This window comes from Seriola lalandi, unplaced genomic scaffold (genome assembly GCF_002814215.2).
Source record: "Seriola lalandi dorsalis isolate HSWRI2012SDOR001 ecotype SW California unplaced genomic scaffold, Sedor1 jcf7180002054522, whole genome shotgun sequence".
Classification (NCBI taxonomy): Eukaryota; Metazoa; Chordata; class Actinopteri; order Carangiformes; family Carangidae; genus Seriola; species Seriola lalandi.
The window spans coordinates 1,632,869-1,650,959 of record NW_019525075.1 but is presented as its reverse complement, the minus strand read 5'-3'; the positions used below and the strand labels follow the sequence as shown (position 1 = coordinate 1,650,959).

Sequence of the window (18,091 nt, the reverse complement as noted above, 5' to 3'; positions counted from 1 at the left end):
ATTCTACATATGGCAGACACGTTTGTCAAATGGATTTTGCAGAGAAAAGAAAGATCAAATGCAGTGAGAAAGTAAGTGCAGCTCATCACTGCAGCGTCACGGATTTTCTTCTCAATCAGCACGGCTAAGTACTGCCCTCTTTTGGCTGAGTAATCAAAGAGCATTTCAAGTAATTGTTTTGTTGTGTTTGAATGACCAATGCTGCAAACACAGTGAATGTTTGGCTACATTGCTAATAAGATTAAAGTCTCAGCCAGAGCCAGATGGAAAAACTAATTACTATTATATATTTTTTAATTTTATAAAAGTGACAGAATAATTATACACCAAAAAGTCTTGACAGTAAGTTCAACACAGAAATTAATCTGGTATGCATAAACACATGACCATAACCTGTTAGAGGCTTGGGGCAAGACCCTACCTACTGACCCCCTATCTACGCATCGATTACATACATGTGTCACCTCCAGGTTTCCATTCAGTCTAACAATGCAGGATATCAGAATACAGTTGATGTGAGAGAATACAGTTTCTGCATTAATGTCATTATCAAATTTCTGCTAACAATAACATTTGGTCAGTGATGGCCGACCGCAACAAAATGTTTAGTGGCACAGCCCTCTGGCCTCACATCAGAACTGGAATCACAAGTAATTGATGCATTGTTATCCAGTGCAACCAGCGCTCCTTTGCTCGAATGATGCTTAATTTGTTCACTATGTGAACCACGTGAGATACTATAGATAGTAAAGCTCTTTAAATCCAGGGCCCCTCTATAAATCATAGCTACCACATTACCTAATGGCATACCTTAATTGAAATTGTGTTCTGGTGATGCAATTTCCCTAACAAGTTTTTAAACAATCACATTATCTAAACCCACTGACATGCAGTGGACCTGGGGCTTATGGGACCCCAGCAGTGACCTGCATTGCCTGGTTGGTAATCCAGCCTTGCATAAGTCCACAAGGCTGTGTCTCAAATCACTTCACACAGTATATACTATTTTATATATATATATATATATATATATATATATATATATACATTACTAGACAGGAATTGAGTACTTTTATTCAATACTAGGCTGTATTTACATTTTCAGGTAAGCTACTAATACCATGTTTGAGTTTTTATACTACTTTATACTTCACTACCTTTCAGAGGGAAGTATTGTACTTTTTGCTTCACCAAGGTTTAAAAGCTATACTTACTAGTTACTCTTCAGATTTCTAAAAGATTTTACAAACAAAACATCTGTATGTGAAAACTTAAGCTTAACAACAACTTATACTTGTAATTGGGATTTGATCTGAATACATATTCCATCTTTGCTGTGGAGTGTTGTTGTCATATGGGAGCACAAAGACTGACGAGTTCTAAGCAACAACTTTTACTTGTTGATAAGTAGTGATTCAACACTGAAGTACAGAACTACAGAATATTCTCTGTTAGCTCAGAGGATTCACCAACAACGTTCTGCATATTACCTGTGAGGTAAAATCCTCATTTTTCTACAACCTCACTTGCTGACTGTAAATATAACGGCACTGCTCTCTGCTGATACCCAGTTGTACCAGCCCCTCAAAACAACAGTAAACAGCATTCACACCAGAGAGCCTTGCTGAAAGATGGAGCTGGATTTTGCAAAATGTTTTATTCTAAATCAGTTGTGTTTTATCTGCCTCATTCAAAAGCAGTAATTGGATGGGTATTTCGAAACTAACTTGAATGAAACTTAGGCTGTTTTGCTCAACTGAGAATTACAAAGGAATGTTCTTATCTTTGACCAAACTCATCTCATCTAGACTGCTGCATCAACGGCAGTTTTCACACCCTTTCAATGTTTCTGTTGTCAGCCCGTGGCTTGTACAAAATGGCTTTCTGTCTTCATGTTCCTGCACTGGGTATACATTTTTCCATCAACAAACCTGCCACAGGGAATGGGGCAATCAAAGTCATTTTCTTTTTTAAAATCACTTCTCAGGACAGACTTGTCATGATTGTCAAGACATTATTTTTCATGTTTTTAATCCTAAATTGGCTGCTACCCTTGTTGTTTAATTACTTTTAAGATGGCCGATTTACTGCTGTATATATCCCATTAATTTAAAAGGTGTATTAAGATATTTCTTTAACTTGTAGTCTTGTCAATGCCTAACCTATGGCAGCTTTGAGTTGAGTTTGAGTCTTCCCCATAGCCATATGGATGATTAATGGTTCTAAAGTTCCTACTGCTTTTAAACTTGTGTAGGTGTCGGGTAATTGTCAGGAGAGTGTAAAACACTTTGACACATAACAGTAGGTGTTTCTTCACTCAGTGTTTTGTGGAATGGAATTCATAGGAGCTCTATCCCTTTTCATTTGTACCCCTGCATTACCTCAGCCAAAGAGGTTATATTTCCCCCCATGTTTCTTGGTTTACTTGTTTGTTTATTTGTGAGGATTATTCAAAAAGTACAGAACCAATTTGTACCAAACTGGGTGGAAGGATGGGGCATGTGATAGGGAAGAACGCATTCAAAGGAATGGATCCAGGAATATTTTTTTTACCACTTTCCTTGAAACCATTTTTGCACCATTTTTTAAAAACATTTTTGTAAATTTTGCAAAAAATAATGATTGACTCAAACATATTTATGGTGCTGAGAACTATGACTTCTCTGGTGGAAGTGCTCTACTTTGTGCCATTCTAGTTAATTACTGCTTTTTATCCATTTTTAAAACCTACATTAAACCATTGCATGCTCTGCTGAGTCTCTCAAAGCAAAATGATCAACCTTGGTTTTTAAATTTTCTCCACAAAATATGTTGGTAACTTAACATTCAGTGCACAGCACCATAATGTATAATCCAGTGGTTGATTAGAGTTGATTCATTTGATTCATTAAAACTTCCATATAAAAAAGAAAAGATGTTCAAACCATCACCAGGTATGAAATGCCTCTTATTTTGTCAATAAGAAATCAAATCAGCCTGAAAAATGATGATTTTATGAATCTGAGAGTTTCTCTCTCTGAATAAAATTCGGATTCTCTTCTATCCAAAAAAACACAATCTCTATTTTTCAGATCTGAAAAATAGAGATTGTGTGAAGATGAATTATTTTTCAGATGCACAAAATGAGACTAGCCTGTGGTGTGTTGCTTGCTAAATTTTATTGCTAAAATCCAAGCTGCACTTATATACATTACAAATATATTATTTATTTCATTCAGTAATGTATATACCCCTAACTTTATTTTTCTTTAAGAATAAATCTGTAATAGACATATATGACCAAAAGGGGTCAGCAGAATCCTTTTATACCAGTTCAAATGGTATATGAATCATCATGAATGGATCTTTAGAAAATAAAACATAATTAAAGTATCTACTAGTGATTACAATCCAAATTCATATGAAATTTACACTCTTTTATTATATTTGATTACACCGAGCTGCATGTTTTTAAATCAATCAATAATTAAATCAAAATCAATCAAAGCTATCACAACAGAGAATGTTGGTTTGTAGAGACGACTACATCTTACTACACAGATATGAGGCTATAAGCCTCATTATTTGAAAACATATATACATATTTATGGCTGGCCCACTGCAAGGATCTTTGGCGCCCATAAGTAACCTGTTTAGCTCTACAACTACTTTTTATTTTTATTCCAACACATATGCAAACTCTGAAACACTTATTAAAGACATTCAAAATGTATATCTCTTGTCAGAGTCAGTTGATACAAAAACAGGGAGTTACAATCCATGTAATTATCAGACCTCAGTATGATATTGCAATACATTTCAATTATGTTTATGTCTGTTTGTATTGATGCACAGTCTGAAACATCTACATCCATATCAACAAAAAAAATTAATCATAATGTCTAATATGTTGTTAACATAAAACTACTAAGGACAATAATGATAGTCATTTTTGTACTGGAGCGTAAGAGCATTTTGGGTTACACGTTAGTTACCATGGCAACACGGTCTTTGGTAAGGAAATGGCTTGCTTAGATATATATTAAAATCAATTCCATTAATTACCTTACATTATCATACACCCACAAAACCATTTATGAGTTCAGGAAAACAGAGAAGTGATTTATTTATGCTAAATAGTTTCCCCACCGACCTCTCTGCATTTTACAGCCCACAGCAAGCCACGTCAAAGGCAGGCAGTTTCCCATATTTCTGTGATTATGATGAACCCTGAAGTTCCCCTGTATGAAAATATCAAAATTCACAAAATCAGATCAGCCTAAAATAGCACAATACACATGTAAGTTCAAAGGATTGTGGTATTAAGATCAACTCTGTGAAACCACCACTTAAGTGTTGGGCTAGGGGAATAATTAATGTGCTGAAAATTAAGTCCCAGATATTTCCATTTGTTTCATGTTCCCAATGTAGCCTTATATAGAAGATGATATTTTGAGATCAATATTGTCTTGGTCCTACAACAACAATTATGTGGCCACGAAAAGAATGAATGTACTATTCGGTACAATAGAAATATAAACAATTATGCTGTACATATTTACCTGATGTAGGTATTTACAGATTGTTGCAGTATTTGCCAATAAATGTAGAGTTAGAGAAAATCTCAGACTCCTCCTTAGGGAAGATATCTCCTGTCAGCCCTCCCCCTTTTGTTGGAAGAGTCACTCTCTTCTCTTTCCTGTCGACATCAGTGGCATTTCAGCCTAGGGACAAAAGCTGTCGACCCTGTGTGGACTTGGTCTTGAGCTCTGTGATTTTTTAAATGTGTATGGTTATATTTGCTCCGGTAAGTTTTAATTTTCTAGTCTCATTATTCTTTTTTAATGGATCCTGCTTAATTTCCTTTGTGATGTGTGTTCCATTGTATGAAATACAATGTAAAGTGTGATCTTGATGGTGCTTCTCATTCATTTAATCATTTTATGACTTGCTGAGAGAAAGAGGACTGCATGAAATGTCTGGTTTAGCCACTGTTGCAGTTTGTCGATGCTACATGTGGCACGTTTAAAAGTTTTTAAAAGAGCTATTAATAGTATAGTTGACACAGTAAATATCTCATTCTTAATATGAACATTGTGCAAGTGAGTAATATTCTGATTTTATTGTATAAGAGACATAAAGACAAAAAGATAGAAAGACTTTAGAGTTGTATATTGAATCTCACTGTACTGCTCTGGCCACCCTCCAGTGCACAGTAAGCAGCTCTGTTAGTTGTCTTCCGACTTTTAAATTATTCAGGTTTTGCTTTCAAACCAATTATAAATCTTAATAATCTGTCCTGTAATTTATTGATGTGTATGTATTATGCAGAAAACCACCTACAGAACTGATACTGGATTAAGCCAACGGTGATCAATAACGGATTTCTGTTTGTTTGTTTGTTTTTATAGATTTTTGCCATCTGTGCTTTTGCAACATGTGGAGGATACAATGGTCATCTCCAGGTTAAAGTGGACTGTGCAGACAGGAGGCAGAGTAACCTCAGCATCAACATTGACTTTGGTTATCCTTTCAGGTAAAGTAGTTGTTGCGTTCTTTGACATTATGTTCACCTCTTGTTTCAAATACTGAAACCTTTGCAACAGCAAATCCAGTAAAAAGTCTCATGATATAAATTCATTTGTTTTTTCTTTGATCTTGTTGGATAATTAACTTTTCTTGAATATGTATTACCTAAAGAACAAATATTAATTATAAAATGAGTATGTTTTTATGTAGTAATTTAATCTTTGACACTTTGATTAATAGAATTTTATATGACTGACAAGAAGTGAAGATTTTATTAGACTTTATTAACTGTGCTTTCAACCTAACCAGACATGTCCCCAGTAATCATCTGTGTGAATTTCAGGAAAGTGGTCAGGCAGAAAAAAGAAGATTTAAAAACTGCACAGTTCTACTTCATCATGTTGTCAGGCTCGGTAGAGGGGAGCTATTCTCTCTTGAAGTTCATCCAATTTAAGATCAGGAAGCTGGACAGCTGAGTGGGAAAATGGCCCAATTTCAGATCCAAGAATATATAATGTTTCACTGCATCATTAGACGAAACCGTACCTGGAGTCCTTTCAGTCAAGACTTAACCTCAGGTGGTCTTTTGTGATATTACAGCAATTTACCACTACATCTTTCTTTGCAGCATGCACATGTAACTGCCTAGAGATCCATTGATAAGCTGATGAGCTACAGAAATAGTGTCTTGTTTCATTTTTACTCCTGCAGACCTGCATGTACTGCACGACAATCTCAGATGTACAAACACAGCTTTCTGGAAGATGATAAAACAAAGACTAGAATAGAGAAGACTCTGTTTGTCAGATTTGTTGCTATTTTAAGTGAAGCTTGTACTTCTTTCTACAGGGCTAAAATAGAAAATATTTATTTTCAGTATCCACAGCGGAAATACAGAATGCATTCATCCATAATAATTACATTTTTATTTCTTATCTTATATCTTCTCTTCTCTTCTCTTCTCTTCTCTTCTCTTCTCTTCCCTTCTCTTCTCTTCTCTTCTCTTCTCTTCTCTTCTCTTCTCTTATCTCAGTTGGACATTTCTCATCAAATACACAAAAATAAAAACGCTGAGCAAAAGAAACGTGTTTCTAAGTTTGACTCAACAACAGAAAAATATAAACACAAATGATCAATAATCAAAGTTGGCTGGATAGTAACTTTGGTTCATCCAATGAAATGGTCATGATTACCACTTCAGTTGCATGATTAACGGTGTGCTGTGGATGTGGTTGTGGTAGTGAACTCAATGGTATTGTAGTGCAGCAGTGTGATCGTCCACCCCCATGCTCCATGCTCCAGAGTGTGTGAGTGATGGCCAAGTGTCTAATTAACAGTTCAGCTGGCTTGACACTGGTGTTTGTTTGTTCAGTGGAAACCACTCTATAGATGTAATTACAATTGTAGCGACCACAGTTCAGTGTTTTATATGTTTTCAGTACAGTGCAGTATGGGATCAGAGTTTGTGTATAATATAATAACAGTATACACTCCTGGTGCCTATCATATAACCTGCATACTAGTTAAGCATTTTAATGCACCTTTCCACTGCTTTAATTTAATAAATTCAACAATATAATCATACTATTTTAAACACTTTGTTTGTGTTTGAAATAGTTACAGGAAGTGCTGACTTTGTATTAAAGTCTAAGGTAGTAACTTTAACAGGACAAACGGCAGCAGATCAAAACAAGGCTTCCTACTAAAATATGACCATAAACATACAGAGGGAATTACAAATAAAGGCCTGCTTATAATAAAAGCCTCAAACAAAGGTCTGCTACCTTCTGCAATTAAGGTACATAAAGGCCCTGGCCACTGTTTGAGGAAATACGGTACAATTATGTAACATTCACAAAAACCCTTATTAATGACACTGGTGGCTGTTAAGTGAACTGCATTCAGCATCTGGTTGCTCGTGCTCCGTAGATAAGTGAAAGCAAACATCCTGGGCTTCAGACAACACAATGATGCATCATACATGAGACTGAATGTGATTGACTGGCATCATGCTGATAGATCAGGTAACTAAAGTCACTGTTTTAAGTAGTTTAGCTATAAAACATATTTGAGACTATAGACTATTTTTGACTCTGGCACAGCGCTAAACAAAGGGTTGAGATATGTCTGGCTAGACTATAGTTTGACTTACGTTATGTTTTTTAGAAATAGGATTAATCATTATCAGCTACACCATGACCAAAAACCTGAAACTTTTGTAGCATGTTATTCTCTCTGCCCTCATTTCCTGTTATCCATCTACAGTTGCAAGCATAAACTGTACATTAATGAATTAAATAAAATAAAGAAATGATCTAACACCAAGACTGAAACAAAATAAATGTAAAAAATCCCAGCACCATACACCTCAGTGCTTTATCAATCACAAAACAATAAAAGGATCATGAAAACCTCAACCTCTGTATGATGAAATGAGCTCATGTTCACCAAAATAGATTTGACCCTAGTCCTCTCATAGTGACAATCCCTCCTGCCACTGTCTTATAGCGAGTTTAGAACTTTTTACAGTCCAGATGTCGTTACGCTTCCTTTTACAAAGCCAAGTTGCAGAACTGCTCGTCTTTCTTCACTGGCAGCTTCTTTGTGAGTCTGTCCCTTTGTATGCCACGCCAAATTCACAGAGGTCTCATGGGAAAGCATTTTTAGCCTCAACCGTACTTCTTTTAGCCACAAGATTACTTTATAAAAGTGCTCTGAAAGTACCAGTGTACAATGGGCAGTTAAAGAGGCGTGTTTCCTTGCAGAGTCAATCTCCTCACATGTCAGTTCACAACCTGTTTGTTTTTTTTCCATTCACTGTAAAGTTTCTCTCTCTGTCTTGTAGATTACAACAAGTGCATTTCAAGGCTCCTTTGTGCGACGCAAAAAGAGAAGAGATTCTTTTCCTGGATGGCGACTTTTCTTCAGCAGCTCAGTTTTTCGTGACTGTGGGTGTTTTTGCTTTCCTCTACTCTCTGTTGGCAACCATCGTCTATGTCTTCTACCAGAACAAGTACCTGAAGAACAACAGAGGCCCACTTGTGGTGAGTGAGTTTGTACCTCCTCCTTTTAGTGTTTGTCCTTCGTTTTAATTAGGTACAATAAAGTGTGATAGTGTTGCGTTTGCATGACATGACTGTGACTGATTATTCTATCCTGTGTGTGACTTTCTCCCTTTATATCTCTTTTCTATTCTCCCGTCCTGAACAGGATTTTGTTGTTACAGTCATCTTCTCCTTCATGTGGCTGGCCAGCAGTTGTTGTTGGGCCAAAACTCTCTCTGATATCAAGACAGCCACGAACCCAACACAGGTACTGCTGCTCATCTCAGCCTGCAGAGCTCAGGAAATCAAATGTACAGCTACCCAGGAGCCCCTCTGGTCACGTCTTAATACGTCTGCGGTAGGTATTCAGTCAACAAATGAAAACACAAAACTGGATAAAACAAGTTATTTATTCCTGCTCCTCTTCTGTCTCCAGGTTTTTGGTTTTGTTAACGTAGTCCTCTGGGTCGGAAATATTTGGTTTGTCTTCAAAGAGACAGGCTGGTACAAGACAGGTCAGAGATACCCGACCAGGAGTGCTTCTGGAAAACGGTCTAGTGAAATGCGACAGCGGCTCTACAGCGAGAGCAGCTTCGACCAGCCAGAGGAGAGTTATGGTCCACAAACCTCCAGACAAGACAGTTTCAATCAGTCAAAGGGCAGTCAGCAGGTCCACAGGCAAGCTAGCCTCAACCAGTCACAAGCGGGCTTCAGTTTACCACAGACATATCTTGGTAAACCAGTAATTTGTGAGAGGGAGAATAAAGTGGCTTCTCAAGGGCCGAAGATATTTGTCAATGAGATGTGATTTTGTGGTGGTTTTTCTTGGACCTCAGCAATATTCAGGTTTTAAAGCTGCACTTCTCACAACTGAAACTAAATTAGGTCCCCAATCTGACTGTTTGAGGTACCACAGAAACCCTCTAAATAGGTGAATTAGCCTAGCTAATTGCACATGGAGATTCTGAGAGTTTCACTCAATGGTGTTTGCAACAAGGCATGTATACAGATAAACTCTGATCCGTCTCAGAAACAGTTCAGTCTAGCACAGACACAAATCAAATTGACATCCTACATTCAATCCAACCTGACAAAGGAAAAAAAAATCTTTATATACCACCATTTGGGGGGTGCATCCGTGGGACCGTTGCTAGGTCTACCTGGTTATAGTACAAAGAAGGATTATATTTTCAATTTCAATGTTTTGTTCAATTTACCTCCTTCCTAAGCCAAGGTCGTTGATGCTACTAAACTGAGTGTTTGGCGCCATGGCATTATGTTTTTCAAAACCTCGCACATCCTGGTGCTTTTTAAGTATCCCAGGAGAGCCACTACTTATTTATCACATCATTTAGTTTTAACGAATTCAAACAAACTTAACCAAACTTTACCTTTAGTGGGTGCATTGTTTAGCCTTAACCAGACAGCCGGACCACTCTCTGGCATTTGAGGTGTTAGACTTCAGCTGGCATCAAAACGGACCAGCTGTTGCCAGAGATGAAACCCCCATATGTCATATATGCTTAGTCATCAGCTGTCCCATAGTTGTCATTTTGGAACTTACACATGCACAAGTGATATTTTTTCTTTTTCCTTTATAAAATATGTATTATGACTAAATATTATGGTGATAACATATTCCTATTTCCCATCTGCACACTGTCTGTCTGGCGAGTCTCGTCCTTATATAAGAGCTCAGATTTAGCACGTCCTTGATAAGGTTCTGAGAGAATTTGATTTGCTTTTTTCTTTTCATTTTTGAAGTTGGCAATAAGCAAATATTGCTGTGGACCGTTTGCTCTGAACATCTCAGTGTTCACTTGAGAGTTACAGTGTGTGGTCAGTTTGGCCAAAACAATACAACATAGAGGTAAAAAATGAAATAAAAATAAGTTGACGTAATGTTTGATTTGTTAGCACCTTGTGTGTTTAGTGCTAGTCCACCATGGTTTTGCCATTAGACATGATGTCCTTTATTCATGTCCTTATCAATAAGGACATGAATTATTCCAAGGATGAAAACCATTATAGATCAGTATTTATCAATATAGAACATCTGTGTAATAAATATAATACTTACACTGGAACAATGTTAAAATAAATTCCAATGACATTACTTTCCGTACGTACAGAATAAATGCAACACACCCTGAGAAATAACTGTACCTGGATATGATGCTATAATATGATGAAACCAAACACATCAGTGTTCATATGACTACAAATAAGAGATCCTGTTCAAAAAAGTTCCTGTGTGACTATTCGTTATGCCAGAAGCAACAACAACAATAGCACAGTTGTTACAACATGATTAGAGACATTAAGATATTTTAACTGCAAACTTTGGCTGTCATAGTCTTTACTGCATTACGTTTTCCATGGATTTAGAGATGGTATTGAAGTATAGGTACAATACAAAGTACCCGTTCACTCTGTTAAATACAGGATTTATAAGTGCTGTGGTAGCACTTGAGTTTACCTACAGGTTGCTTGGATAATGTTTTTTGACAACATATTCCCATTTTTAACCCGAGAAAAACATGAAATTTGAATTTCAATGAACAAAGGACCACTGATCTCGTTGCTTTAGCTTGAATTTAGGGCTTCTGTCTGTCAGTACTGAACTAATTTCATTTAATTTATTTTAAGTTAAACTTTTTACCTGTAAATGGAAGAGTTTTACCCTTTTCCTTATCTTGTGAAATGTTTTTTTTAATGAAAAAGCATTACATATTTTGTTCCATTCTATATGTTTGATGGGAAAATGTGTGCAGTACAAGTGCTGAAACATATCTGACGAATGTGCCAGATTTCTCTCTATAAATATTTAATGTTTGATTGTATCTTTAATTCCCTTCGTCATCATTGGTGGTTTTTCTTGATATTAAAACCAATGTGTCCTTTCTTTTTAAAATGAATATTGATTTCAAATGGACAATTGGTGCCGTTTCAGTGGAACTTAAAATATGTTATTTGTTTTTGTATTTATTTTGTATGCTTTCTTGTAGGTACGTGTATAGTCACATTTTATTATACTTGTGTTGAAGCAGAAGAATTCTATGTTCCATACTAAACACACTAAGATGCATAATTTGGATGTGGAATATGTTGAAATGCTTTTGTTGCATATATTCCATCTCGTGTCACAGTCCTCTGCACTACACTGATCATTAAAACTATAATTTCACAAATGAATATCATTTCTATAAAATTCATAAAATGCGGTTCAAACTGAGCGCAGCTGATGAGGAGCTGATAAGTTCATTTAAGGTATCAAAATTTGTTTGTTGTTTTACTTGAAGGGTGCCTCAAGTCTTGCTCGGGAAACTTCTTTACTGATACTCCGGTTTTCAGTAACTGATATCAAAGTGAGCATATCCACTGTGGAGCAGTTGTTACCATGGTTTTTCTTATATGATGAGAGCTGTGAGAGTCTCTTCTTCTACATGAGAGAAGAAACAGAGCAGAGGAGACTGACAGTGAGGAAATACTAAAAAAGAAATGTAGGAAGTCTGTATAGGGAATCACTAATGATTATTCACTGTAATGGAGATACGAGCACAGACATTAAAGCATGTTTCACACTGTGTATCAGGATTATCTCAACTGCAAAGGCCAAAGGGATAATCCCTCGGGGTGTTAGTTTCATCCTGTCTAAGAGAATTATCATGAGACTAATACCTAAAACCTCTTACCACGCTATACAACCTGAAGAGTTTGAAATCTACTGATGACAATGAGTTAGATTTGTGCACATACAGGCTTCAAGTTGTTTAATAAAAAATATCAGTAATGTTAACACTAAATTGAGTAATTCATAATGCATGAATTAAAGCTGTTGAAGGAACAGTTGTGGCCTTTTAAACAAATCATTACCTCATTTAGGTAATGTCTAATTGTTAAATATCAGCCAATTCCTAACTTTACCACAGGCAATGTAAATATTTCATTTAATAAAAACCATGTCCATGATGTTTAGTCGTAATGACTGTCAATAAACCATCTGTTAGGCATTCATTTAAAGGGACACTCCACCAACTTTTACACATGATGTTCAGTTCACAAGGAGAATTACCACCAGTATCTGATTAGCAAAAATAATATGGCAACACACTACCATATATGACACCTAATATATGTTTGTCTGAAAGAGGGATCTCCTTATTGTCTCTTTCTCTTCCTGAAGGATAGATTTTAACCAGCATGATAAGCTAGTATTGGCTAATTTCCACAAAGCCATAATTTATTCATTCATTTATTTTTAGCTGGTGGTTACTGGCACTGGTTAATGTGTCATAACACCACAACAACAACAACAACAACGTTGATAATAACACTAAATACAAATATCAATACAGTATCTCATCAGTAAAGCTTATCCACTGCAGATTGCAGTCAGCAGAACTGTTGCCCTCCTCAAGGCTTCCTCACAGCCTGGAAATATATCCAGTGCATGCCAAGTTTGTTATTAAGACCTCTGTATGCGGCTCCTCCCATATGATCCGAGCAATTAGAACAAAGAGAGGCGACTCTCGTCTCTGCCGGCCCCCTGACAGAGACACTAAGCACATGCAGGTGTCCAGAGCAGGCTCTTTGAAGAAAATTACAGAGTGTGTGCCCACAGCATGACAATTAGGGTCAGGTTATCAGCAGGAAATAAATGGCTACATCATGGGATAGATGGCCTATTGGGTATGGAAGAAGGGTGTAATTAATCCCCTCTGAGCTGTAACATGTTATAGAGTGGTGTGTTACAAATATCGCCAGTTATGTCTGTATGCCCTGCACAACATGAAAATGCTGTGACTTTTCTCTACACATGGTGCACAGTGTGGAACATGTTGGACTTCTTTGTAAACACCAGCAGGGGGCGCCATTCACCTGTCTTCTTAGCTGTAAGCTTTCCTGCAGAGGATCCTGCTGGTTTAAATGTCTTAAACGTATTATATATGCTTATTAGGATTCTTACTTTTCACATATGCCACAGTTTAAACTTTTGCAGTTTACAGTTTATACTATTGGAGCAGGGATTATGTGTAAGTTTCCATTTTGTTTTTACATTTGCAAATGGTCTGAAACCACATAGTATGACATGGTGCCCTGCAGTTTTAATGTCAGAGTTGTCAATAATGTCTCTGGACTCAAAGGGGTTGTATAATGTCGCACTAAATATATCACACATGAGTCGTCTATGCTCTACAGGATTCCCACAGCTGATGTAAGTCTGCTAAATAGTTATCAGTGTCACATGAACCTCCCTTCTTCACTTGTTCTCTTTAACTGTGAGATGAGAAAGAACATAATTCATTGCAAAACACAAAAGCACTTTCGAACCAGAATTTTCGGAATTCACATTTTAATAATACACACGATTCTCAGAAGTTTGCAGTCTGTGGAGGTGTGCGCATTACCATGCCATATGAAATAGTTAATTATTTAGACAGTTACTTTATCTGGAATGTGGGCAACTTCAGATGAGGTCAACTTAACACTTAGGCTTTTGTGAATAAAAGATGTACTGTTTTTGCATTTCTAAAATAGTGCTGTAAGTCATATTGACTGTGATGATGCTCACTCATCATGGACATAGGATCTGTAGAATATATTTAGATTCATTTTCATGTTCATGTAAATATATATTTTCAGTGGGTGTAAAGTCAGAGGATCTTTACCCAGAGATGAACCTTCTGTGAAATTATTTTCAACCACACAGATAATGCGCTGTCCCAGGTTAACCTTTCTAAATGACTGCGAGGTTCAATACAGGCTGTCCTCTTTACACTAGATGAAAACAATTTCAGCCACTTAATATCAAAGAAATGTGACAGATACCAAGCTTTTCATACCATTTAACCCTGCATGGGTCACTTTCATTTACTGTGAAACGAGTGCTGTAAATCTGCCAGGACTCTGGAGCAGCAGCTCTTTGAAAGCCCTCTGCTCTTGTTGCCGCTTTAGAGGATTCACACAGGATTACACAATTAGGGATTATAGTGCAATATGCAGGTCTGCTCAGAGGTGGCTCTGTGACAGACACATACAAAAACAGCTTTGAGTATTTACACAAAGGGTGTTTCTCTGAAGCCTAAGAGGGAGGTAATGAGAATATCATGAATAGCTGACCCGTAGGTGTTTTTTTTAATCAAATCCAGGGTCTGAGGGTAGAGGTTGTTATACACCTATAGGGAAAACTAAGCTGAATATCAACATTTTGGAATCAACTTATAATATTGTGTCCCAATAAAAATACATCAAGGCTGGTTATTAAGTTTAAAAATGTACTTTAACTCAAATATATAAATTTCTACTTTGGTTTAAACACTCATGTGAAGTTCAGACTTAAATGAACACAACAGCAGATTTCTTTTCATGCATGCATTTATTATCTACTCCATATATAGTTTTTTTTCTTCTTTTTCATAAAATACATAAAAATAATGCCACTGGTAGACCAGTGAAACAAATGCTCCCCCACATAATTACATGAAAATACCCCATGTGTGATTACACATTCATCATAGCAGAGAGTCTTGTCACATTTCAGCAGGTTTACAGTTTGACATGAGAGTTGAGGTGTCTGGAGTGTCATCACAAGCTGTACAGTGAGTCAGAGTTCACTCACACACTCACAGGCTCTTGCACACACACACACACACGTACACACACACATACAAATACTGTACAAGATAACCTCCACAGAAAATGCACCTTCTTACCCTACCCGTTTATACATATTAACAGATGTGATAAAATTCCTCTGTGTTTTTGGTTCAGACTCCGTTCATCATATCCAGAAATCCATTTGGCAAAAGTTCATGATTTTGTTAGTTTTTTTTAATGGGATCTTTTAAAATCTGGAAGCAATCAGTAAGGAAAATGTCCATAGATTTGAGGATTTCATCATGATTAAGACACAGAGGACACCTCTGTCTTGCTTGTGGAAACTGAGGTCTCATCCTCCACCATGCCGCCCATTCCAACAGTGGTCAGCATGCAGTTACGGAACTGAAAGGGAAAGGAAACAGCAGCAAATTCAGAAACTAAGCATATACATAGTTCAGGATTAAATAAAGAAGAAAAAGGAAATGCTTCGAGACTAGAAAATATACAAAACCAACCTGTTTGTTCATCAGCACATAGATAACTGGGTTGTACAGTGCTGAGCTCTTTGCAAAGAAGGCAGGGACGGCTGCAGTCAGGGCAGAGAAGGCAGCTCCCTTGTTCAGGAAGATCCAGCCGGCAAAAGAGGCATATGGCACCCAAGCTACCAGGAAGCCACAGACCATCAGGATACACATACGTGTCACTTCCCTCTCAGCCTTCTGGGTGGACTCTGACTCCTGCTGCTGGGCTGCAGCCTGAAGAGTTTGGTCAAATATAAAATGGTAAGTTCATCAAATAAATTCTTCTATATACACATTACTCATAAATACACAAAGCTAAGAGCAAGTCTAATTAATGGCAGAAGAATATACATTTTACTCACAGCTTTGACTGTCATGACAAGGCTTCCATAAGTGAAGAAGATGATGAAGACAGGTAAGAAGAAGTGGACGGCAAACATGTACATGACATATGATTCATTGTTGAAGCCTGGGGCCAGGGTGTAGTAGTCAGGTCCACAGGAGCACTGCATGCCCTCAGGGAGGTACCTGTGTGAAATTGAAAAAAAGACAATCATTTAGACATTCTGATGAAATAAACTTTTTCTCTGTGCATCCACAGTAAGACCCTTGTGACTAACAAACTGACAGCTTCTTGAGGCTGAATCATGTGTTTGAGTAAATTGTAACTGGTTTTAAAATGCAAAGTCCTATCACTCTATCAAAATCAAAGATTTTAAAAAGATGTCAGTATCACCTGGACCAGCCAAACAGTGGTGGAGCGGCACATGCAAAAGCCATGATCCAGGTGAAAAGAACTCCAGCTCCTGCGTGAGTTCCAGTGAACTTGAAGCTTCCCATGGGTTTGCAGACAACAATGTATCTCTCAACGGCCAGGACAACCAGAGACCACAGAGCAACTTCACCTGTAGAGAGAAAAGGTAAGAAAAGTTATTCATTTATACACTTGGCAATGAAACAGGAAGCATAACTTCCTCTATAATTCTTTCTCACCTCCCAGTGTGGCCATGAATCCCTCAACAGCGCAAGCAGTGGCTCCGAGAATGAAGTAGCCATTAACAGCAGAGGTGATGGTGATGGTGAATCCGAAGGCGCACATGATCAGTCCGGCCACAGCCAGGTTGACCAGGATGTAGTTGAGAGGCTGCCTGAGTTTCTTGTTCTGAGCTGTGACCAGCAACGTCAGACCGTTGATGGGAGTTCCAGTGCAGATCAGGAAAAACATGTAGACAGCTAGAAGCTTGAACATGATAGGATCTGCCAAATAATACTGTTGGTATTCAAAAGGACTTCTAACAATCCCAGTCCTGTTGGACATGGGGATGTAGAAGTTCTTGCCCTCTGTGCCATTGGGCTCAATTCCTCCTTCCCAAGCCATCTTCAGTAGCCGAGCTTCAGTTGATGGAGAGTGCCAGTAGTATGCAAGCCCAACAAGTAGTCACCAGTGCTGTAAACCAACCACACACAGACAGCTTATGCATTCCTGGGTGTTGTTTTATACCTTCCCAGCGTTATCCACAAATTGGCAAAATTAGATTACAAGAGGATTGTGAGGAAGTGGGCAGCTGATCTCTGATTGATAATTGACTTTAGCAATGAGGGATAGAGACTTAGGGGTCACATGTTTATCTAATCTATTCTCACCGTTTTAAACCTACATTTGGAACAGTAATGATAGATCAACTAGAAAATGCTGCATTACAAGATACACCATGTTCCAATATACGTAGGACTTATTCACTGTTTGTGGCACAAACTTTAAAATTATTCCTCTGGTTAAAGCAATCCGGGGTTAAATTAACAGCATTGAACATGTACTAATTACAATTTTTAACTTAACGTTTATTACTAAGCCACAAAATATTTACAATATTCAACTGTATAGTGGTTCGATTTCATTTCTAATCTTTAATTTTTTTTTTTTTTTTTGGTAGTAAGTAATGATGACTAACTAATTATCTAAAATTGCACAGATTCATGCTCACCTTAGGCTTTGCTCAGCTGATAGTCATACCCTGCTAAGCAGCTTCTCTCTGCGGCCACCACTGACGACACTCTGTCTTCTGCTTGGACCATCTCCTCGACCATCTCTATTCTTCAGTAATCACCTTGATGTTTTGTTGTTTTTTTTCCAATCAAAATGCATGTTCAGACTAACACTGAAGAGCAGGAGAGTTTGCTGGGAGACCGTGACAAATGCTCAGAAATTGGGTAAGTCAAGCAAAGTGGTAGCTGGAGAAAAACTTGCCTCTTGTCTCTCCGCCAGTGTTTGGTTTTCATTTGTTGGTTTGTTTGTTTATTTTATTGATTTTCACCAAACCCGTTGGAGGGATGGGAACATGGGCCTGGGAAGAACCCATTCAATTTTGTGTTCTGTTTTAAGGGGCGGATGCATTTTTTTTTTCTTTCACTTCC

General features: G+C 37.5%; 2 protein-coding genes across 2 annotated transcripts; one reads left to right on the top strand and one right to left on the bottom strand.

Annotated features, from left to right (window-relative positions):
* Window positions 1-5,066: 5,066 nt before the first annotated feature.
* Window positions 5,067-11,733, top strand: synprb (synaptoporin b). Its single transcript, XM_087176005.1, has 5 exons — window positions 5,067-5,081; window positions 5,391-5,515; window positions 8,354-8,552; window positions 8,719-8,910; window positions 8,989-11,733. Exons 1-5 carry the CDS (start codon window positions 5,067-5,069, stop codon window positions 9,358-9,360), a joined length of 903 nt encoding a protein of 300 aa, XP_087032131.1. The 3' UTR covers window positions 9,361-11,733.
* A 3,179-nt stretch (window positions 11,734-14,912) lies between these two features.
* Window positions 14,913-17,129, bottom strand: LOC111660845 (green-sensitive opsin-like). Its single transcript, XM_023414259.1, has 5 exons — window positions 16,670-17,129; window positions 16,413-16,581; window positions 16,039-16,204; window positions 15,671-15,910; window positions 14,913-15,557 (listed from the first exon to the last, which is right to left on the bottom strand). Exons 1-5 carry the CDS (start codon window positions 17,052-17,054, stop codon window positions 15,459-15,461), a joined length of 1,059 nt encoding a protein of 352 aa, XP_023270027.1. The 5' UTR covers window positions 17,055-17,129; the 3' UTR covers window positions 14,913-15,458.
* Between the last annotated feature and the right edge of the window lie 962 nt (window positions 17,130-18,091).